Source organism: Paramisgurnus dabryanus, chromosome 18 (assembly GCF_030506205.2).
Source record: "Paramisgurnus dabryanus chromosome 18, PD_genome_1.1, whole genome shotgun sequence".
Lineage (NCBI taxonomy): Eukaryota > Metazoa > Chordata > Actinopteri > Cypriniformes > Cobitidae > Paramisgurnus > Paramisgurnus dabryanus.
The window spans coordinates 3,436,548-3,461,246 of record NC_133354.1 but is presented as its reverse complement, the minus strand read 5'-3'; the positions used below and the strand labels follow the sequence as shown (position 1 = coordinate 3,461,246).

General features: G+C 38.4%; 1 protein-coding gene across 22 annotated transcripts in view; it reads left to right on the top strand.

The window, feature by feature from the left end:
• The window catches only part of fnbp1b (formin binding protein 1b), a 92,185-nt gene that overhangs the window by 35,321 nt on the left and 32,165 nt on the right, over nucleotides 1-24,699 (top strand). For 21 of the 22 annotated variants that reach the window (XM_065243875.2, XM_065243874.2, XM_073812597.1 and 18 more), the window contains exons 2-6: nucleotides 4,048-4,163; nucleotides 11,003-11,053; nucleotides 11,607-11,754; nucleotides 21,006-21,068; nucleotides 22,137-22,241. In XM_065243875.2, the coding sequence (XP_065099947.1) occupies nucleotides 4,048-4,163; nucleotides 11,003-11,053; nucleotides 11,607-11,754; nucleotides 21,006-21,068; nucleotides 22,137-22,241 (483 nt within the window). Of the gene's footprint in view, nucleotides 1-1,278; nucleotides 1,450-4,047; nucleotides 4,164-11,002; nucleotides 11,054-11,606; nucleotides 11,755-21,005; nucleotides 21,069-22,136; nucleotides 22,242-24,699 lie in introns of those variants that run through there. The other variant, XM_065243873.2, reaches the window with a different exon arrangement.

Below are 24,699 nucleotides of genomic sequence, written 5' to 3'. Positions count from 1 at the left end.
CCTAATATAGACCAGAATCACTTTTTGTACCCTGCTGTAAACATTATTTTCTGCTGTTAAGTTGGGCATGACTTAAATTGGGATTGACTCCCTTTTGGAGCCTCTAGTGGCCAGTATATGCATTGCAGTTTAAGTCACTGTGTTTGCTTCATGATTGTGATTGGAAGGTTGCTCCTTGGTCATAATCTGCTGAAGTGCAAAGAGGAAGTTATTCTTTAACGGTTGTGATTGGCTCTTTTTTCTGGAAGACGGGACTAGAGCGGCCATACTGACCTTTGCGATCTCCCCATTCATATTAATACAGGTGACGCATCTTGTAAAATGCGGGGTGTATGATTTTTGAAAAACACTTGGGGAAAGGGAGTTAGACAGAGTATCAAAACACAATTGTAGCCAATCAGCAGTAAGGGGCATGTGAACTTACTGTCATCATTGCCTGGGTTGCGTATGTGTGGGGCAGGTCTATCAAAAGAAGGTGATTTCAAATGTCAACATTGGCTTTCAGAGATCATGCACCCCACCTTTAATATTAAATATCTAGAAGTAAATGTGGTAAAGGAAGAAAGCAGTCAGTGGACCAAACCACTGTGAGGCAAGGGAGGCGAGACTCATAATGTTTCTAAACTTTGCATTTGTTTTGTTTTACATACACAATTATTTAAAGTATAAATCTTTAGATTATTTATAAAACACGTGTTTTTAATGATATTTTAGAAGATGGGGTGGACTTATCCCCCCCCAAGATTTCCGCCTATGCAGGTTCTCATCACATCACAGTTTGCACCTTGAGCTCTTTGTGTAGCGGTGTGGTTCTTTATGGTCAAAATGTGTTAAAGGCTGCGTTGAGAGGTGAAATAAAACTAGAAACAAATAAGACAGTTGTTAAATAGTTGTGTAATATTGCATAGGAAGGCAGGTAAAAATACTGGTTAGGTAAATTTGATAGGAAATGTTTGAGTTCATGTTGAAATCTTTAATAATATTGACTCTTTATTGATAAACTTTGCCAATCTGAGCTCAGTTTGTGACATTGCTGAGATGTCTTTTAAAACTCCAAAATGTTTCAGTCTTATTTGTCATGAGAAATTTTCCAGTTTCCATTTCATCGATGTCTAGGAGAGATAATTGTCATCTTTGATTTTTTCTTATGGGTTTCAATAACATTTAAAAAATAGTAACATAGTGCAGTAACACAAATCAATACCCACTTCCTGTGTGCACACGCGCACACACATACACATGCACAAGTTTCAGTACGCTCATCCTGTCTGATAGGTAACAGCACGTTGAACAGGAACAGTGTCTATCGGATGGAGAATGTGATGTGTTCAGGTGTACGTAGCCTAATGTTTATGTGGATATATCGAGTGCGTGAGTGAAAGATCTGGCTGGATTCCTCAGGTCGAGATGATTGAAGACAAAATGGGGGGATGCTTCAGTCAAACCAAGGTGATCTTAAATGTCTACGTGACTCAAGACATGACAATGAGTTGGTGATGGTTTCTGTTTAATGTGTTTCACGATGTTCTCATGTAGGCTACTTTTTGTATTTGTCTGGACACTTCCAGTAAAGAACTTCTTATGAACGATATTGTGGCTGTATTGGGTTGCTATATGGTTCTTTAAAGATCATAAAATATTACATTGTGGATTCTTTAGATCAGGGATTTTGGTTTTGGTGTTATTTAAAACACAAATGCTTTCGTAAATATAAAGTTATTTGTAAAACCTTTGAGATTCTCATGTGGCACCAGATCATGTTATTTTACATATTGCAACATTTTAAATGTGCCAAAGAATGCATTAAAATAATATTTAAAATTATTCTCTGATATCTAGATAGGAGGTATATGGCTTTATTACGTGCAAAAATTATCCAAAAACATTTTTACATATCCATTTACAACCATAGGATTTGCCTTTAGAATGAAATGGTCTATTATTACCTTATTTGAAAGGGTCATGAATAATAATGTTGAGCTCTGCTCTGATTGGCTGTTTCACAGAGCAGGTCCTTCAGTAGCTCTGTGTGTGTGTAAACAGACCTTATGTTTGAGCCTGTATCAGACAAAAATACAGATTTTTAAGGAATAGTCAGTTATTTGGAGATTGTTAAATGGTCTATTATTAAATTATTTGAAGGGGTCATGAATAATAATGTTGAACTCTGCTCTGATTGGCTATTTCACAGAGCAGCTCCTTCAGTAGCTTTGTGTGTGTGTAAACAGACCTTATGTTTGAGCCTGTATCAGACAAAAATACAGATTTTGAGGAATAATCAATTGTTTGGAGATTGTTAATGGACATTTCTGAGTGGTACACTGTAAAAAAATTCCGTAGAAATTTCAATGTTATTGCAGCTGGGTTGCCGGTAATTTACCGTAGATTTACATTTATGTTATTTACTGGCAAGAGTTTGTTCAAAGTTAAATAAATTTAAAATATTAACAAGTCTTTATCTTTACAGAATAAAACTATACAATAACAGCCTCATGCAAAGCATTCTGGGAACCAGAAATCATCATCAACCTTTTTCTGTTTTTTGGTCCAGATTTTGTTTCCCAGAATGTTTTGCTTGATGCTGTTTTTTAGTTTTACTCTGTATAGATAAAGACTTGTAAATGTTTAATTTTCATTTAACTTTGAACAAAATATTGCCAGTAAAAAACATAAATGTAAATCTACGGTAAATTACCGGCAACCCAGCTGCAATTTCTACGGATTTTTTTTACAGTGTAAGTTTGTGTTAGCATAGCATATAACTTTAACTAGCATATAGCACTAACTCAGCTGTCACAACTTGGGGGCATACATCTCAAAAGTAACGTTGTGGTTTATGTTATGTTATGTTGACATTGGCCTATTTTCAGCCATCTTTTGCATGCACAAGGTTACATAAGAAGGAGGAAACAATATTGTTTGAGGCTCACGATATGTCATTACCATGCACAGAACTTATTGTTCATATATGCCTAGCTAAATACAGTTTTACATTCTACGGCACCTTTCAGAGCAATTTGGGAAAAAGTAAAAAGAAGAAGAGGAATAGAGGAACATTAAAAAAATTATTTTTGTTTGTCAATACCTAAAGATTCAAGCCAGGTGTTTTATCGATTCAGACCAAACTGGTGTATAAATAATCATTCATAATAAGATCTAAACATATAATATTTTGTTTTTTATTTCTCAGTGCTTGTACATCTTTTAGGGGTTGTTCAATTGCCTTAACAATTGAGGCAAATGGCATTTGCCATCTTTTACCTGTAGTAGTTTATTAGGCGTTGTTATCACTTTTTGCTTGACATGGCACTAAAAACAGCTTTTACCTGTCACACAGCCTCTTGTCGTCTATTGCTTCAACAAACTTTCCAGGAAGTTGAATGTATTTTATTTAATAAGACTTCTGTAAGCTATAGGTGAACAGTACAGTATGTACTAGAGTCATTCTGCAGGATTGTCTCAGATTTCAGGTTTTAATAGAATCAGGTTCACCTGTGGTTTTTGAAAGGAAACTGTGAACATCTCAAACGTGGTGAAGTTGATGGTTGAGAGTCAAGCTTTTTGTGTTGGTTTGTGTTTTTAGATCTGGTGCACTTTACTCTGTGCTTTTGTAATACCACAGCACTACATTTTTTATTCAATATTCACCATTGTTTGACAAAAGGTCATCTATAAGTTGAGCTTTTGGGTATTTCCTCATTCATGGAAAATATGCAACCTGTCTACTATTATTTTAAACATACTTTAACTTTCATGTTTTGTGTATGTATAATCACTTATATCTTTACAAAATGACAGACGATTTTTAATGCTGGACATTTATGGGGGGAACAAAGACCCCCATTCCTTTCAGGCTCAGTTTTACGTCAAAATATGTCCAAAATCTTGCTTCCAACTCTTGTTGACCTCAGTAGATTGATGTCTTTGTTGGTGACCCTGAACAGCGGCAATATCACCACCATTATATTTGTCTCCTTATCCGTGAACGTGTGGTCAAACACTTTTGCTTTTTAATGATCAAATGTTCTCTCTTTCTTTCTCTCACAGGATCAGTTTGATAACCTAGAAAAGCATACGCAGTGGGGAATAGACTTTGTGGAAAAATACACCAAATTCGTGAAGGAAAGATCAGAGATCGAGCTTAACTATGCAAGACAGATCAGGTGAGCGCCTTATGCTGCTATGTAATTTTTTTTGACTTGAAGGAATAGTTCACTGGAAAATCATAAAAGTTATCATAATCTACTCCCAGATGTACATGACTTCCTTTCTTCAGTTGAATGCAAGCAAATAATTTTATAATAAAATGCCATCATGTTATCTTCTTAAAAGGGGATCAACATTACAAAGCTCCAAAATCACAAAAATCGGTCATTTAAAGGAATAGATCACCCTAAAATGAAATTAGCCCATATTTTACACACCTTCAAGCCATCCAAGGTGTATATGCAGGGCTCCTTTCTGCATCTATCATTAAAGTATTTATTAGTAATACAGTGGAAATTAGTAGAAATGTGAATATTTGGTTAGGATGTTGATTTACAGTGTGTGCCCCTAAATTTTCTTGTTGCGCCCCTAAAATTTTCAGTTGGGGGCCACTGTGCTCCTAGTGAAAAAAGTTAGTCTGGAGTCCTGTATGTGGCTTTTCTTTTCAGCCAAACATGTAAATATTAAAGGACAAGTTCGGTATTTTACACTTAAAGCCCTGTTTTCAGATTGTTTATGATAAAATAAAATGGTTTTGACTGAAATTTGGACATATGATGCTGGCCCGAGACCGTCTATTTCATCATAAACAATCTGAAAACAGGGCTTTAAGTGTAAAATATTGAACTTGTCCTTTAAATAATGTCATTGTTCTTCTCAGCTGTATAATGGCATTGAATAGTGCCCCATTTTTTTAAAGCTCCAAACTTTAAATGAAACTTTAAAAAACGATTTACATTTGGTTACGGCAGTGGCAAATAAAAAAGAAATCCTAGTAAAATTTGGGCTAATTTTCATTTTGGGGTGAACTATTTCTTTAAAGCAGTGGTTCTTCATCTTTTTCGGCATGCACCCCCCTTGTGCATTCCTTTGTGCCCCCCCAAAGTAAATTCATGATATTACGGAGTCTCAAACTTAGAATTTGAATTGAACAAAACAAATTAAATGATTCAATGTAGTGCTGTTGCTTTTTTCTGAGGTTTAATTACACAGAATTTAAGATAAATTAATGTATTTTATAAAATGTCATAACCCCCCATTTGACAACCTCTGCTCTAAATGGCATGGCGTGGTTGGATAGTGCAGATTAAGGGGCGGTATTATCCCCTTCTGACATCACAAGGGGAGCCAACTTTCAATTACCTATTTTTTCACATGCTTGAGAAAATGGTTTACCAAAACTAAGTTACTGGGTTGATCTTTTTTACATTTTCTAAGGTTGATAGAAGCACTGGGGACCCTTAAATGTATAGCACTTAAACATGAAAAAAGTCTGATTTTCATGATATGTCCCCTTTAAAAAATACCCAAATAAATGATTAGAAATGCTGTTTTGCAAGTACACAGCTCATTTACATGTTAGCTACGTACAGTCTCATCTAACTGTCTGCTGCCCAGCTCACTACAAAGAGCAGGCACAGAGAGAGATGCCCGCATGCCTGGGGATAGCAAGACCTCGCGCTCGCGGGGCAGTACAGGGCACACGAAATGCATACAGATCTCAAGCTACAGCTCATCCAAAAAGTTGCTAGGTGCTTTTTTGTAAAATAGTCACTAAAGGGGTGTAAAAAGTCACTAAGTCTAGCCACAAAGTTGCCATGTTTGCAAATAGGTTTGTGAGAAAAAACTTTTTTTAAAGTTTTTATTTGGAGAACACCTCAACATCGAGAAAAACATTTTTAGGGAATAGGTCAAAGGTAATGTTTTATCGGTTGATAGGACGACCAACAGATTTTTGGATTCCCCACCTTCAAAATTCCAGTTTAAAACCTTGCAGAGCATGTGTTCATGTCCCTGTATATCAAGACAGGTGCAATCGTTCATACTCATATGTGTTTATGTGAAAGTAAAGCACACACACACACACACACACACACACACACACACACACACACACACACACACACACACACACACACACACACAGGGAGAGACTAATAATGTGATCTTGCAGCTGTGTTGAAAGCTGAAGGATGCAGCATTTGTGTGTATCCCTGTGTGTGTGCACGCGTACATGTGTGTGTGTTTCGGAAGAAAATGCAGGTTACCGTAGTAACAAGGTGCCTGCATGGTGTTTCTTGTTGGTGACCTACATTTGTGCTGTCCAATCACGTGCTGTGACCCCGCCCCCATTCCAGGGATAGGATTTGACGGAGAATACACACAGACTGTACATCATCAACCCCCTCCAGATAGCAGCGGGAAACCCCTTTAATTCCCAAACACAGCGGGGGTTTAGCTGTCTAACACACACACAGGCATACACACAAACAATACACACAGACACACACACATACCAGGCTGGTTACTGGATGTGATGAATTGTGTTTATAACCTCAATCCAATCCGTGTCTGTGTGTGGAATAACTTTAGAGAACACCATGGTATAACCATTATCAATGTGTGTTCATAAACGTGGTATTACCATGGTATTTCTGATAATAGTATGGTAGTTTTTGTAAGGACAACAGACTGTATGGAATAAACTTTAAATAGACTTGCACATAACATTTCGCACAAACATGCATGCACACACAGTTGGTAACATTCTGGTAGGTCTTGTCAAGCTTTTGTGAAAAATATTCTTCTTTATAAAGATAAAGACTTTCGTGCCAATACATTTTTTATCCCCAAGTTAGGAAACATGAGTGTTGCAAAAGCAAAAGTAGTTACACAATACTGGGGGGTAGAAATGCAAAGGATAGATAGACACAAACAGAAGGACAGACAGGTAAAAATGTACATAGACAGATAGATAGACAGATCAACACATAGATGCACATACAGACCAATAAATAGACACATAGACAGACATGCAGGTAGACTCAGACAGATAGGTAAGACGTCATCCGACAGAGATAAACGTGGATATCTGACAGATAGACACATAGATGGACAGACAGATAGGTAGATAGACCGATAGATGAATGGATGGACGACAGACAGACAAATAGACAGATAGACAAATAGACACATATACATCTGACAGATAGACACATAGACAGACAGGCAGATAAACTTAGACAGACAGATACGTTTACAGACAGACAGACAGGAGGCAAACAGACAGACGGAAAAATGTAGGCAGACAGGTGGCTAAACTTAGACAGATTGAGACAGACAGGTGGATAAACTTAGACAGACAGACAGATTAAGACAGACAGGCAGGCAGATAACCTTAGACAGATAGACAGAAAGATTGAGACAGGCAGACAGAAAGGTGGAGAAAGTTAGACAGACAGAAAGGCAGACAGATTCAGACAGACAGACAAGAGGATTAATTGAGACAGACAGATTGAGACATAGACAGACAGGTAAGTATATAGACAGACAGACAGACAGACAGATCAAAACAGACAGACAGGTGGAAAAACGTAGACAGACAGGCGGATAAACTTAGATGGATCGAGACTGACTGACAAGCAGAATAACTTAAACAGACAGATTGAGAAATAGACAGACAGGTATATAGATAGACAGACAGACATACAGACAGATCGAGACAGACAGACAGACAAGCGGATTAATTTTGACAGACAGATTGAGACAAAGACAGAAAGGTAAGTATATAGACAGACAGACAGACAGATCAAAACAGACAGACAGGTGGAAAAACGTAGACAGACAGGCGGATAAACTTAGACAGACAGATACGTTTACAGACAGACAGACAGGAGGCAAACAGACAGACGGAAAAATGTAGGCAGACAGGTGGCTAAACTTAGACAGATCGAGACAGACAGGTGGATAAACTTAGACAGACAGACAGATTAAGACAGACAGGCAGGCAGATAACCTTAGACAGATAGACAGAAAGTTTGAGACAGGCAGACAGAAAGGTGGAGAAAGTTAGACAGACAGAAAGGCAGACAGATTCAGACAGACAAGAGGATTAATTTAGACAGACAGATTGAGACATAGACAGACAGACAAGCGGATTAACTTTGACAGACAGATTGAGACATAGACAGACAGGTAAGTATATAGACAGACAGACAGACAGATCAAGACAGACAGACAGGTGGAAAAACGTAGACAGACAGGCGGATAAACTTAGATGGATCGAGACTGACTGACAAGCGGAATAACTTAAACAGACAGATTGAGAAATAGACAGACAGGTATATAGATAGACAGACAGACATACAGACAGATCGAGACAGACAGACGGACAAGCGGATTAGCTTTGACAGACAGATTGAGACATAGACAGAAAGGTAAGTATAAAGATAGACAGACAGACAGATCAAGACAGACAGACAAGTGGAAAAACGTAGACAGACAGGCGGATAAACTTAGATGATTGGAGACTGACTGACAAGCGGAATAACTTAAACAGACAGACTGAGAAATAGACAGACAGGTATATAGAAAGACAGACAGACAGACAGACAGACAGACAGACAGACAGACAAGCGGATTAACTTTGACAGACAGATTGAGACATAGACAGAAAGGTAAGTATATAGATAGACAGACGGACAGATCAAGACAGGCAGACAGGTGGAAAAACGTAGACAGACAGGCAGATAAACTTGAACAGACAGACAGATTGAGACATAGACATACAGGTAAGTATATAGATAGACAGACAGACAGATCGAGACAGTCAGACAAGTGGAACAACGTAGACAGACAGGTGGATAAACTTAGATAGCAAGATATAGACAGACAGACAGACAGACAGACAGACAGCTGATAAACTCAGACAGACAGATGAAGACAGACAGACAGACAGACAGGCGGATAAACTCAGACAGGCAGACAGACAGACAGATTAAGACGGACAGACAAACAGACGGATAAACTCAGAAAGACAGATTAAGACAGATAGACAGGCAGGCAGGCAGGCAGACAGACAGACAGACAGACAGACAGACAGACAGACAGACAGGCAGATTAAGACGGACAGGCAAACAGGCGGATAAACTCAGACAGACAGATTAAGACAGACAGACAGGCAGGCAGGCAGGCAGACAGACAGAGAGATTAAGACAGACAGACAAACAGGCGGATACACTCGGATAGACAGACAGGCAGACAGACAAACAGATTACGATGGACAGACAGATTAAGACAGACAGACAGGCGGATAAACTCAGACAGACAGGCAGACAGACAGACAGATTAAGACGGACAGACAAACAGACGGATAAACTCAGAAAGACAGATTAAGACAGATAGACAGGCAGGCAGGCAGGCAGACAGACAAAGACAGACAGACAGACAGACAGACAGGCAGATTAAGACGGACAGACAAACAGGCGGATAAACTCAGACAGACAGATTAAGACAGACAGGCAGGCAGACAGACAGACAGAGAGATTAAGACAGACAGACAGACAGACAAACAGGCGGATAAACTCGGATAGACAGACAGGCAGACAGACAGACAGACAGATTAAGACGGACAGACAAACAGGCGGATAAACTCAGACAGACAGAATAAGACAGATAGACAGGCAGGCAGACAGACAGACAGATTAAGACAGACAGACAAACAGGCGGATAAACTTGGATAGACAGACAGGTAAAAAGGTAATAGACAAATAGATATACAGACAGATGGATCATGGATATACGGATAGAGAGATGGAAAGATTGTCAGACAGACATGTGCAGTGTGCTTGCTTGTATACAGCATATTTCTGTGTGTGACATGTGTGTAGAAATAATGCATTTCTGTTCACAATATACATACAACATTTTGCAGTTATAGTAAAGTAATATGTTAAGAGATCTATTAGCTGTAGGTGTGTGTTTATTTTTGTATGTTCCAAGCCTTAAGCATGATGTTGTATAATCCCACAAACATACGACACACGCTAACACGCATAAAACACAACACGAGCACACATCTGCCCGAAGGCACTGATGGCAAGCAGACACACTGTATTTATAGATGGTGATAATAGAATACAGAGAGAAAAGAAAACGTGAGAGAGAGAGAGACTGATGAGAAAAACAACAGAGAAAGAAAGATAGGCCTTTGTATCAAAGTTTCCATGCCCGCTGCACTGAGAGCACACACAATGTCATTGAGCCACACCTTTCATATTAAATACATTAAGAGAGACAATACAAATTGCAGGCCTATGTCTGAAATCAACAACAAATATATATATATATATATATATATATATATAAATTTTTTACAACTTACCAGATTGTCCGACCTCCTCACTCACTTTCTTCCAAGCAAAATCCTTTTAATTCCTGTTTCTATAAAAGTACGGAGATGTGTCGTACAGCTTCGGGTGTCCACATACATCAAGTATGATTTTTTCCTCCATTGTTGTTTCGTATTTCTGCCTCTGCTCGCTACGCCGTAATTACGTTACTACTAGAGATAACTCCTGATTGGTTAACACGTCAAAATATCCGACAAAGTTCAGATTTTTCCTAACTTGCGCAATTTGCGCAAATCAAACGCCCGAAATTCTCCTTTCTCGCCGCATCAATTGCGCAAATTATGCCATTCGCACCACCTCATTCACATCTGTCGGGTCTTTGCATTGATTAAACATGTAAATCACTCGTGCTTAACGCTTGATTCGCATCTGGTGTGAAAGCAAGGGATTAGAAATAAAAATGGCTGGTTGACCGTTAAGTAAACATTTCTGTGGTGGCTGTCAATCAAACAATAGTTCTGCACGTTTGGTCAAATAAGGTCGTCCAGGTATTGCAATTATATTGGAAGAGTTTACAACAGGCAATCATATTTGTCAATAACTTTGTCATGTCTATTTTCTGTGACTATTACTAAACTTTTTAACTTTTTTGTCTTTGTGTACAGGAATCTGTCCAAGAAATACCAGCCTAAGAAGAAAGATGAAGATGAAAATAAGTAGGTTTCATTGTCTGGTTTGTTACAGATTTGCAATGCATGACATAAAGACAAAAGTCAATATCATTATCTGACCCTTATATTAATGTACACATGTACGCCATTTCTACAGTATGTTTCTTTAGCTGTACTGCAGGATAAAAGAGATTGACAGCAGATGATGGCTGTCAGTGTGTAGAGTAAAGACATGAGAAATTAGTAGGCGAGGCGAGTAGTTTGCCAAATTCATAAAATTCCCAGATCACCTACTATTTCAGCAAGATTTTTGGGGGTGTGCATTTTATGGACATTTTACTATTGCGCAAGGCCATGTGAGCTGAGGATCTGCCAAATAAAAAAAGTACATCTATGAATCGGGCTGCTCTTTAAATGATTTAAGTACCAAAAAATTTATTTATTGTACTTGTTAAACAACACATAAATTATTGTGTTTGTTGTTGTGTTCGACAATGTTCAACAAAACTCTCCCAAATGCCATTAAGGGCAAATGATCTACAAATAAAACCAACAGCCAGTTTAATTCTCATGTTAATGATGTCACTTCCTGTCTTAGGTACACGTGGTGTCGGTCGTTTCATTCGACGCTGAATGAGATGAACGATTATGCCGGCCAACATGAGGTCATCGCTGAGAACATGACATCACAAATCATCGCTGACCTGACGCGATACACGCAGGAACTCAAATCAGAGAGGAAAGCGGTGAGTTGGGCGACTCGGGTCAAACTTTTACCTTCTTAAAGGGGTAAAGAGTGTAAATTGTTTGATTAAAATACGTTCGCGGTTTTATATGCAGAGACATTCACAAGTTCCTACAGTACACTCTTAGCAATCAAGGTACAGAAGATGCCACCATTGTATCTTAAAGGTGCATATTAGTATTTGGGTGCATGTGTGTTTTGGTGACCAGGTGGTATAAACCGAAAGCAGAGAAAAGTTGGCAGGTTTGGGGCGGGACTTCCTGTTTGACTCATCAATGGCAGATGAGGTGCAGGGCAGGCAGGCAGGCATCACTATTACTTTTACTGATATTTAGTAATGAATGTTAAGCCTATTAAACTCGAAAATCACGTCATTGTTTGTGCAAGACATGAAAGGTTTTAGAAATAAATAAGCCAAAAAGTTAGCATGCAAACACAAACACAGAGGGTGGCATTCATAGAAATATGACAGAAAGAATCGAACTTCTCAGAATTATTGACTCTTTTGTCTCTTGCTTGCTCTCTCTTTCTCTTCCATAAATAGAAAAGTTGTTGTGTGTTTAAATTAAAAGTGTCTGGTTTGTGTATTACATGCCATTTACATTATGCCATTTACAGACACACACAGATGAGAAATTGTTTTATATAATAACAACCAGATATCTCAGCGTGGCTTTCAGCTGTCGAGAGGTCAAGACGAACATGATATAATTTATATAACACACGGCTATTAGTGTTAAAAGACAGGGCACACGGATGGCATCTGAATGAGATGGGCACTCTTTCATTTAGCAAATAAGATGAAGGCTTTACATTACGTATCAACCTATAGAGCAGCTATTTCCCAGCATTAACACACACACACAGAATCGGGCTCCATTGTGTCTTATTGGCTTTTTTCCCAGAACTTTTCTCCTTTTAATAAATTTCTCTCTCTCTCCATCTCTCTCTGCTCCTCTATTTCGCTTTCATAGGCACGTTTGCCATTTTAGGCATGCTTATGCTGATTTCTGATTGGTTTGTTTGTGTTGTTTAGTTGTGCTGTACATTTACTACACAAGGATTTTTCTCCACTTTATTGGACCTCAACAGTTTAAAGTTTCAATGCAGGTGCAAAGGGCTCTAAATGATCCTTACCGAGACATAAGGGTCTTTTCTAGTGAAACGATCGTCATTTTCACACAATAAAGTACTTTTGTACTTTTGCACTAGCTGTGTGATGCACCAGCGCGACCTTAGATATTACGTACCCTATTTTCCGGACTATAAGTTGCTTTGGAGTATAAGTCGCATCAGTTGCATCAGTCAAAAATGCGTTTTAAAGAGGAAAAACATATATAAGTCGCACTGGACTATACATACGCGCTTATATAGAAAATAAACCAAGCCAAAAAACAGATATTTTAAGGGGCGGTGAATTTGTCGATTTTATTGTTTTATACTGTTGTCTGAGGTCTACTTATGATGTTTCGCGTGGTTTTTACATTCAAAAACATCAAAAACAATAAGTAATAGGCTATTTTGTAACATGGATTAGTGGCTCTCTGGAGAAAAGCTTCGTTTGAAGGGGCGGGCCGCATTGAAGACCTGGACGTAAACACCCACTGCTATGATTGGACGGCTTCATTCCCCATCATTACATGTGGGGAAATGTTATAAAAACATTAATGTGTGAAAATAGCAGCCGAACACATATATGTTTGAGCTACAAAAGATTCTGGGTGCTAAAGATGATACACATAAATGACAATACGTACAGTAAAGTAGAAACAAAAATTTAAACTCGACGTGACTAAAGTACCGTATACAACACAGTAAGCGCGCATCAGATTATAAACTGCGGCTGATAAGCTCTTATCAATAACTTTGTAATATTTCTATTGTGCTTGTGAGGTTGCTCTTAGATACACGTAACGTTACATACCACAGTTATATGATCCAATAATTCAATGATACTAATTAATGTCTTTGTGTCAGTTTATTGTTTAAAATGGTCCACAAGTGTGCATTTCACATGTAACGCGTGACCTTTCCGACGTGATTATGTATTACATAAGGTCGCGCTGGCGCATCACACAGCTAGTGCAAGACGAAAAGTTGTATTTAAAGAAAAATATGTTTGAATTGTAAGAAAAATCTGATATTTCTAGCTATATAATACAATGCACTCCAATGTTTTGTACCTCTTTAAATCCAGACAGCATATGGTCTGCTATTGTAATTCTCTCTCAAATCCATTGTTGAAGCAGCTTAACCCTTACAGTGCCTTCAAATATGTGTGTGTATGTGTGTGTGTGTGTGTGATAGAGAGAGAGAGAGAGAGAGAGAGAGACCTTCTTTTTCTAAAGGTGGTATGTTATTGCATAATATGAACCTGACATGTGCTAAATCATTTCACCAGACTGATTCAAATGAACCCACTATCTAGGAAAGGATTAACCTTCCCCCAAATCATTGCATTATAATAACCAGCCTGATTTCTGACAGCTTAATCTGGCCAAGAGCCACAAACTGAGACCGTCTGATGTGTGATAGGCATTAGATGGTCAAGTAGGAGTTTACTCATCTAAGGCTAAGATTTGGATCATATTGACCTCACCTAAGCCCTATTTCTGTTTCCCTCTCACATCATTAATGAAACATAGCGTTGCATTAGTAAGGAAAAGGTCATGGATTCGATCCCGGCTATCACAAATGCTGATTTAAAAAAACGTACAGGTTGAATGCTATGTAAGTCGCTTTGCTTTGGATAAAAACGTGTACTTTTATTGTTTCCTTCTGTGTTACTTTCCTGAATTCATATTTTCTCTGGAAATATACAATTAAAATTCGTATCAATCTGTTTTGAATTTCACTGCTTCTGTCAGTCTGTGTTAAAAATGATGTGTCTGTGTGTGTACAGCTGAATTTCTCTCTTGGAATGCAGTTTATACAGACAGGTGGTCAGGTTTTTAGATCTAAATGGTAAAGACACGCACATCAAGAAAAAATGTAAGACTAAAATGACCTCAGACTTTTCCGTACCTCCATATGTCCAATAGCCGATGTCTGATCCGGGTCTTTAACACTACCCCTTCATATATTTAAATTAAAGGATGTTAGCAAGATGTTGCCATCTATATTTATCATCAGATCCTGTACAAACAGATTGTTAAAGGGACACTGCACTTTTTTTTAAAATAGGCCCATTTTCCAGCTCCACTAGAGTTAAAGATTTAATTTTTACCGTTTTGGAATCCATTCCGCTGATCTCCGGGTCTGGTGGTACCACTTTTAGCATAGCTTAGCATAATCCATTGAATCTGATTAGACCATTAGCAGCATGCCTAAAAAAATAACCAAAGTTTTGATATTTTCCTATTTAAAACTTGACTCTTCTGTAGTTACATTGTGTACTAAGAAAATTTAAAGTTGTGATTTTCTAGGCAGATATGGCTAGGAACTATACTCTCATTCCGGCATAATATTCAAGGTCTTTGCTGCCATAACACGGCTGATATGCCCGAAAATAGTCCCCTGCTATTGAATTATTAAGGGAACTTTTTTCGGGCGCTGCGTAATATCATTGCGCCTGCTACAGCCATGTTACGGCAGCAAAGTCCTTGATTATTACGCCAGAATGAGAGTATAGTTCCTAGCCATATCGGCCTAGAAATTCCCAACTTTACATTTTTCATCGGTCTTAAAGCAACACCAAAGAAGTTTTTTTACCTTAAAATAACGTTTCCAAAAAAGTTTCAGTCGTTCATCCACTCGAAACAGGGTGAACGGCACTTTCACATTCGCTTTGCAGCCCTCTATCGGCCAAAACCGCACTAAAGAAGTTTCCAACCATCGTGTAGTGGTCCTGTACTTCGAGTGAAAACTACAAAAACTTGCTTTACGGCAGACCTACAATCCAATCAGAGCCAGCTATGCTCCAGTATTTACGACAGTGCTAATGAACAATTACGCATCTAACCTGTAGGGGGAGCAAAGAGCAATAACTCTTTAGTGTTGCTTTAATACACAATGTAACTACACAAGAGTCAAGTTTTAAATTGGTTATATTTTAGCATGATGCTAATGGTCTAATCAGATTCAATGGATTGTGCTAAGCTATGCTAAAAGTGGTACCACCAGACGTGAAGATCAGCTGAATGGATTCCAAAAAGGTAAAAATAAAACTATTTTCAAAAAAGTGGAGTGTCAAAAAATGGCCTGTTGTTGGGATTAAGTGGCTTTGAAGTGAAAGTATTTGATGTATAATAAGTGACGAGAGCATACGTTTAATATATTATCTGATTTCTGAGCTTTTCAAATGTAACCAGCAATTACTCAACTAGCTACTTCCTCTGTCAGTGTTTTTATTACAGCCAAATATTTGTGCATCTCATCTGTTTATATCACTCGTGAGTTTGTCAGGGTGTCTGTAGGACTCCAGCATAAATGCTGTAATTGTGAAACTACAAATATTTCAATTTGAAATAATGTAGCACAGAGATTGTAACAATGATAATAATGTTGGTACTTTGTGAGATTGTGTGTAACACGCAGGAAAGGGGTGGGTTGGTAGCATGATGGTGGGACTGTGACTTTTTTTTAATTTAATGCTTAAGATTATTTTATTAAAAGTTATCAAGATGTTTACATTGTTTTTCTGTCTCTTCATCACACTCTCGCTGGTTCTTTTCAGCTCTCTCTTAATTTTCTTTCTGGTCTTTCATCTCTTTTACTGTGCCAACAGTCACATTAGCCAAACAGCTACATGCTGTGTGTGTGTTTCTCTTTTCACACATTTTATTGTGTGAAAATGCCACTTTAGATGATAAAAAAATTTATTACATGGCTCTCTGGAATGCTTGATTCTGATTGGTCAGTTGAGACATTTGCAGGTTCGTTCTTTTCAAATAATAACCGCTCCAAAATAATAACGCATAGCCGGACTACTTGCACGAGTAAAATCGCTCCGCGCCAATAAAGATCAATAAAGATTACTGTCTGTTTGGCGCCATCTTGTGACAAACACTCGACAACCACGACAAGACACAGACAGCTTACTGAGACTGAACTTGACAAAATAGAGCATGACACCTAAGCCAACACACAAAAAAATACAGAATGGGCATTAAAATTCTCAAAGACTGGTTAAAGAGAAAAAAATGGAGACAGACAAGTATGAAGCAGAGGATCTTAATAAGGTATTACGATCATTTTATGCATCTGTGCAAAGTTTCGCGGAAGGATAAAAATGTTAATTTAAAACAAATATGCCAATAAAATGTTTCAAATTCATATTCATGTCCAGTTTTTTTTCTTATGTGGCAAGTAGCCGTGTAATAAGCGGGATAATGTAGAGGCAGCCAGTAGTTATTGGGAAATAAGCCCCGACAGTGTGATCAGGACCCGACGCGAAGCGAAGCGACCTCTACATTATCCCTTACATATAGTTTAATTTCCCCAAAAATACAGATCATTTTTATTTCATAATACATATACTTTTTGTTTTGTTTTGCATTGCTATGAGTTTATCGTTTTATTGTTTAATTTCATTTCCCTACATTTAACAGTAGGACGAGGTACAATTTCAGTATAGTTTTTTTTATTGTTCAGATCGAATCCGTTGCTTATTTGCTTTCTTCTGTTTATAGTTGGTTTTAACGGTAACAACAAACAAACGGCTTTGTTTTAGAGTAGTTTATTTCCTATAACAAGCAAAATAAATAACAAGTAGATTATCTTATTTCAAATAATAGGTAAAGCGTGTCAGGATTCTCCAGTGAAGAGAGACAAAACCCAATGCAGGCTTACTATAACACAACAGACTTTTATTCAAACTGAAACAAAAAACAGACATTAAACTAGAAACACACAACAAGGAACTGACTCAGAATAAAACAATAACCTTAACAAATACTTCACAACAGGATCACTAGACTAACCAGACGCAGGTATTTTACAAATCGAACGAACACAAGACAGCAAACACAAGGGAATTAAATAAGGGAGCAAATCAAGAGGGGAACAGGTGACATAAATTAAACAATAACATGGTGATAAACAAGAAGAGACGAGGGGGCGGAGTCAGAAGATGAGACAAGGAAGTACACAGCCAAAACAAAGGCCATGTGCTACCACACAAAACATGAGCCTGTCATGATCCTAAGAGTAAAACAAAGACAGGAGCGTATCAAAAGCTACACTGAGCTAACGTTGCTGTGTAAAATGTGTTTTATATAATTTATGTGTTATATAACATTGTATACAATGTTAACTACTTTGGCATCTGCTGCCAAACCTCCCTTCACATATCAGTGATCCATGATTACCGTCCCCTCGTCTTTAGGAAACAAAAACATTTGTTATTTTTGACAAGGTATTTGTTCCAGAGACCGTAAGTTAAGTTCCTGCGTCCAATGAAAGTGTCTATACCACGGGGCTGTTAAATGCTTTATTCTAATTGGTTGAGAAATGTGCTAATGGAGCGTACACACCAAAAGCCAATTCAAAGGTTTGCATTATTTACCTCAAATGTCTCAAATTTTTGAGTGAAAAATTTGTATGACACAAAGTTAATTCCCGCGAGTAAAGGACTCGTTATAGTCGTGCGTAGGTCCTACGGCGTAGCTGCGACGGCAAAGGTTCCGCGTCGGTTTTCATTTATACTTTTGCGTCGTCGTCCACGTTGACGTGCAAACACGCGCGCAGACCGCTGGTAGGCAGTATCCGCACGTGTAACCACAGTAGCAGCGCGACTGTCAAAGAAGAAGAAGCTTGGCAAGTTTACCCACAAACGAAGAAGAAACAGCAACTTGTTGTGTATGATTTGAGAAGACCAGCAATGATGAATGTAAATAAACAGCGACTTGCGGTCCGCGTAGAACTGACGCGCTGTTAAAAATTTTGCTAGGTGCGCATCAGGCTACGCACAGGCTACGGATAGCTATGGCGTAGAACCTACGCATAACTATAAATTGGGCTTAATCATGAGCGAGATACGCGATGCTTGGTGTGCAAACACTATAATGCAGGGTTCACACCAGATGCGGTAGAGGCAGTAAGTGCGAGTGATTTACATGTTAAGTCAATGCAAAGACGTGATTAGACATCCTGCGGCGTGAATGGCTCGTATGGCGCTGTGCAGATGGCGCGTTCTGCGCGCATTGAGTGTTGCCGCGGGAAATGTGCAAGTTAAAAAATCTGAACTTCGGCAGATTTTCGCGCCAAGTTAACCAGTCAGGACCTTGCTGTAATAGTATTGTGATTACTGGAAACGAGCGGAGTCATAGGCGAAGTCGCAGAAGCCCCTCCTATGACTCGAATTTCCGTGTGAATGTCTCGAATGATTAGAATTTCACGTGCGAATGAAGCGAGTAAACTCAAATATTCAAGCGTCCAGCTACATGCGAGTAGCACGTTTTTGTCGCCTCTACTGTGGCTGTTGTGAATGCACCATTAGGGTTTCGTGTGCTTTATTTTTCAGTCAATGCACACCTATGAAGTAGTTCCACATCTCCTAACTGCATTTCAGCTCCATATCACTACGCCAAGTATACAAATGGGTTAACTTGTGTGGATTAATTTGTGTATGGATAAACCAGTTTAATGGTGTAAAGAATAAATAAAGAAGAAGAAGAAAGAACTTAAATAACAGATTTATTTAATTTTAACAAATAAGCCTAAATATATGTGTGGTGGCCAAAGAAAGAAATTGAAAAGAATTAATAAAATAATTAAAAAGAGAAGAGAATAAATACAGTAAATAAAATACTTTTTTCTTTATTCCTGATAATATAAAATATAAATATTGATCATATCTTATGGTGTGGTAACTCGTGGTAACCGTGGTAACCCGTTGTCCATTATTTCATACTCGTGGAAATAAAAGTTCTTCAAATAATCTTTGACTGTCAGTATTATCACTAATAAATCCTCTTATCAAGGAGCCTAGTGGTTAGAAAGTCGGCTTGTATTCCGAGAGTTGCTGGTGTGAGTCTCCCATTAGTTGGCTTTCCATCGAGCTTTATGGTCTTTTAAAACAGACGGTTAGAAGAAAGTTGAAGTCAACTTCCTCTGTGATACCAGGTTGACTTCCTCTAACTGAATAAAACGGACTACACACTGATTTTAGAAGTTTAGTTTTTAGTTTGTAAGTTCAAATTGGTTGCAGCAAGCAGAATAATTGACACTTTTCCAGCTATCCCTGTGCCAAGGTTTTTAATCTGTATAAGCGAGCGCATGTTGTCAGGCTGTGCCATAGTAGGAAATGAAATAAACACACCATAACAAATCAAGAAATAAAACTGTCTGTGCACAGATTTAGTTATGAGAGTTTCTGATGTCTTTATGTGTTTGTTCAGGAGAGAGAAAGTGTGTGTATGTTTGCGTTTGTGTATGCATGCTACAAGACACTTTATCGTTATGCTAGACACAACCAGACTTCTTTTCTACTTGGTGACCGTTTTTTACCCATAATGCTTTGTGCACTGTAGAGTTTTGTTCACACGGCTCATGCCTGCATTCTTTATAATTCAGTCTGTAAGCTCGGTTGTGAATACTAAAGAGTATTTCATTCTTTCATTCATTTTCTCACTGCCACTCATTCAGTCCGTTCAGGACATTATTCTGATCCTGGTACACTGTTTCTGAACGGTTTAGCTGTTGACTGAAAGAGCCAAGATTGATCTGTATAATCATTACATTTACAAAACTTATTTTTTGCACCACTAGTGGCACCACAGTGAACTGCAAAGACTCCTCATCTGCTATTGGTTGGACAACTGTATAGTCCCGCCCCCTATCTTCTTTTTGCAGTGACATGTTTATTAGACTACTAATAATATTGGATTCTGAGCATCTATAGCTGCTGGTCTCAGACCAGGACTTTATCTATAGGACACACAAGGCCCATTGTGTGGTCTGTGTGTGTGGGGATATTTTGAGTGTTGGCCAACTAAACACTTTCTCTGGGGTTGTTGAGCCAAGAGAAGCCTTTTAGAGAAACACACACACAACTTCACAATATGGCTACTTGACAGCACATTTTTTCTTTTAAGATTAGTCAATTATTGAATTTTGTAAAGTCATAAAAACGAAATATATCTGTTGAAGATACCTCCATTTTTGAGATTCAGTTTTACAAGAAATTATTAAAGAGGTCAAACATTGTGCGCAGATTTCATAAGATGATAGCCACTAATAATAAGTCAGAGAAAACTTGTGCATTTTAAAACTTGATCTCTTTTATAATCTCCATCTGTTTTTCTCTCACAGTATTTCCATGATGGGCGGAAAGCACAGCAACAAATTGAATCCAGTTGGAAGCAGTTGGAGGCTGTAAGTTATATAATCAATGACCGATCAATAATTCACATTTATCATAAATTAATCTTTCGCAAAAATATACAGTGATGCTATCAGATGATAAACTATGTTAGTTTATTATATACTGCATGATTATCATAGTTAAAGGGATAGTTCACCCAAAAATCTTTTTCACATCTTCATGTTGTGCTAAACCTGTATGAATTATTTTTTTCTGATGAACACAAACTAAGATATTTTGATAAATGATGGTAAGCACACAGCTGATTGTAACCACTGACTTCAATAGTAGGAAAAACAAATACATTGTAATTCAATGGGTACCATCAACTGTGTGCTTACCATCATATATCAAAATATTTTCATTCATCATTTATCACAATACTTCAATAATATTTGTTTTCCTACTATGGAAGTCAATGGTTACAATCAGCTGTGTGCTTACCATCATTTATCAAAATATCTTTTTTTGTGTTCATCAGAAAAGTTTGTGTGAACTATCCCTTTAAATACTATGGTATTTACATGGTCTTCAGAGCACTTTTGAGAATACCATGGTATTACCATGGGACTGTAATAAAAAAAATGGTACCTTTTTTTACAGACAGGATATAGCATTGCATTCCTTTCTTAGGTGTGTGTTTCTGTGTTTTATATGGATTGTGGTTTTGTTTTAAGTATTGATATTTGTTGAGTGTCTGTGTGTGTACAGTATGAGGAAGAGAAGGAGAACTGTGTATGTCAGTGTGTAAGAATGATCTCATTGTGTGTGTGTAAGCGGGTGGTTATAGGGGACACAAATGTTGATTGTCCCTTTAAACACGAATGCATGAAAGAGATGAAGGGCGAATTTGAGTGAATCTTATAATGAACATGTATTTGTATTGCAAAATGCCTGTGTGTGAGGGCACTTGATATGTTTGTGGGGCGCAAAATGTCCTCGCTAATAAACTGTTATATGTGAGCTGTTAGTCACAATGCTTGATTTTGGGATACATCCTTACTTTTATAGTCTTAAAGATGTGTGTGAGTGTACCAGTGACATTGTCGGTGTTTAAGTGTTAATGTGTTTGTGTGCAGTGCAAGAGGAAGTTTGAGCGGGAGTGTAAAGAGGCCGACCGAGCTCAGCAGTATTTTGAGAAGTTGGACGCAGATATCAATGTGACAAAAGCAGATGTGGAGAAGGTAAGAGTGGGTTTGTGTATGTGTATGTTTATGTGTATGTGTGTGTGTGAGTGTGTCAGTCAGTCAGTCAGTGAGTGAGTGTGTGTGTGTGTGTGAGTCAGTGAGTGTGTGAGTCAGTCAGTGAGTGAGTGAGTGAGTGAGTGAGTGAGTCAGTCAGTGACTGAGTGAGTGAGTGAGTGAGTCAGTGTGTGAGTCAGTCAGTCAGTGAGTGAGTCAGTCAGTCAGTGAGTCAGTGAGTGAGTGAGTGAGTGAGTGAGTGAGTAATTGTGTGTGTGTGCACGTGAGAGTGAGTGTGTAAGTGAGTGAGTGTGTAAGTGAGTGAGTGAGTGAGTGAGTCAGTGTGTGAGTCAGTCAGTGAGTGAGTGTGTAAGTGAGTGAGTGATTGAGTGAGTAAGTGAGTGAGTATGTGAGTGAGTGAGTGAGTCAGTGTGTGAGTCAGTCAGTGAGTGAGTGTGTAAGTGAGTGAGTGAGTAAGTGAGTGAGTATGTGAGTGAGTGAGTGAGTGTGTGATTCAGTGAGTGTGTGAGTCAGTGAGTGAGTGAGTGTGTGAGTGAGTGAGTCAGTGAGTGAGTGAGTGAGTGAGTGAGTGAGCGAGCGAGCGAGCGTGTGAGCATGTGAGTGTGTGAGTGTGTGAGTCAGTCAGTGAGTGATTGAGTGAGTGAGTGAGTGAGTGAGTGAGTGAGTGAGTGAGTCAGTGAGTGAGTGAGTGAGTGAGTCAGTCAGTGAGTCAGTCAGTCAGTCAGTCAGTCAGTGAGTGAGTGAGTGAGTGAGTGAGTGAGTGAGTGAGTGAGTGAGTGAGTGAGTGAGTGTGTGAGTGAGTGTGTAAGTGAGTGAGTGATTGAGTGAGTGAGTGAGTGAGTGAGTGAGTGAGTGAGTGAGTGAATAAGTGAGTGAGTCAGTCAGTCAGTCAGTGAGTAAGTGAGTCAGTGAGTGTGTGAGTCAGTGAGTGAGTGAGTGAGTGAGTGAGATTGAGTGCTTTTGTGTCCACGTGTGTGAGTGAGCGAGAGAGCAAGTGAGTGAGAGAGCATGCATGAATGTGTGTTTTATGAAATATGCTCTATTTTATATTTTAGTGTTTCTGATGTTATTGTCAATGGCATTGCTTCATGATATTTAAAGTTGATTGTCAGATGGGTTGATGTGTTGGCTGTTTGAACATGTAGTGTATATGATGATATGACGGTGATGTGACTTGTGTAATCATCTCACTTTACCATTATTTATTTTGAGTCGGTTTATATAAACACAAAGAGAGATTGATAACTGTAGTGACAGATCAGATGTGTCTGTATTTCACTTTGATTCTTCCAGAACACATCACTCACTGTATCACTGCTGCCGTAGCAGTCGCTCTCATTGCCCACGTCCTTTAAAACATCACTCATTTCAATCTTTCCTTATTACCACAGAGCGTGTGCTCAGCAGATGTCTTTGTGATAACCTCTAAAACACAGAAATTTCCAAAGTATTTAGATAGAATTTAGAAAGAATTAAAAAGTTTGCCATTGTAGGAATCTTGAGAGAAAGGTCAGCTAAGGAAAGCTAAGGAAGTGAGGAAGTCAGGTAGTATTTGTGAGTGTTATCATGGCTGCGTGACACTTAAAGTGTTTAATAAGTCAGATGAACAACACAGGCAAACGTTCAGGACACTTCTCTTGATTTATATCCAGATGTTCAGGGTCAATGATGGTTCAGCAGCTGTGCTGGGTCAGTTTGTCATCGGACGTTCAGATGTACTATAAGTATGCAATATGTAAACTGCACAGTATATTTTCTATGTCCTTGAAAATACAGGTGGTCTGTTTTATTTGTGTTTTCAATATGCAATAGTGTGTTGAAAAACACAATCCCACAATGCATTGCACTGCAACAGTCAATGCAGTTGTAGCATGCTGCTATTAAACATTAAGCATACTTGTCACAATACTTTATACTTAGTAGGCAGTATGCAGGATATGTTATAGTACACTAGTATACTGTACCAAACATAGCCAGTGTGTTTATTTAGTCTTGTGTGTTTTGGAAGTCTAGTCTTTATGTTCAGGTTTACATTTTGCATTTCAAATCGGTAACTCCTTTTGTGTACGCTAGTATACCGTATCGAACATAACCAGTGTGTTTATTTAGTCTTGTGTGCTTTGGTTCTCTAGCCTTCATGTTAACCTTTACATTTTGCATTTTAAATCTAACTCCTTTTGTTTACATGTTTTTTGTCATGCCTTGAAGCGATGTTATCTTAAGGTAGGTGCACAGTGGCAGGTCTCTGTGTATGTCTGTGTGTCGGGACAATGTTGCTTTCTGTCCAACCATGGCCGTGCCTACACGACACACCTGCCGAAAGGCCGACCAATCACAGGCTTGTTTAAGTTTGTCTGCGCTGTAGCCCCACCAGTAGGGCTGTCACTTTTGAGAAAAATCGAACGGATTTCGAATATCATGCAATGTATCCGAATATATT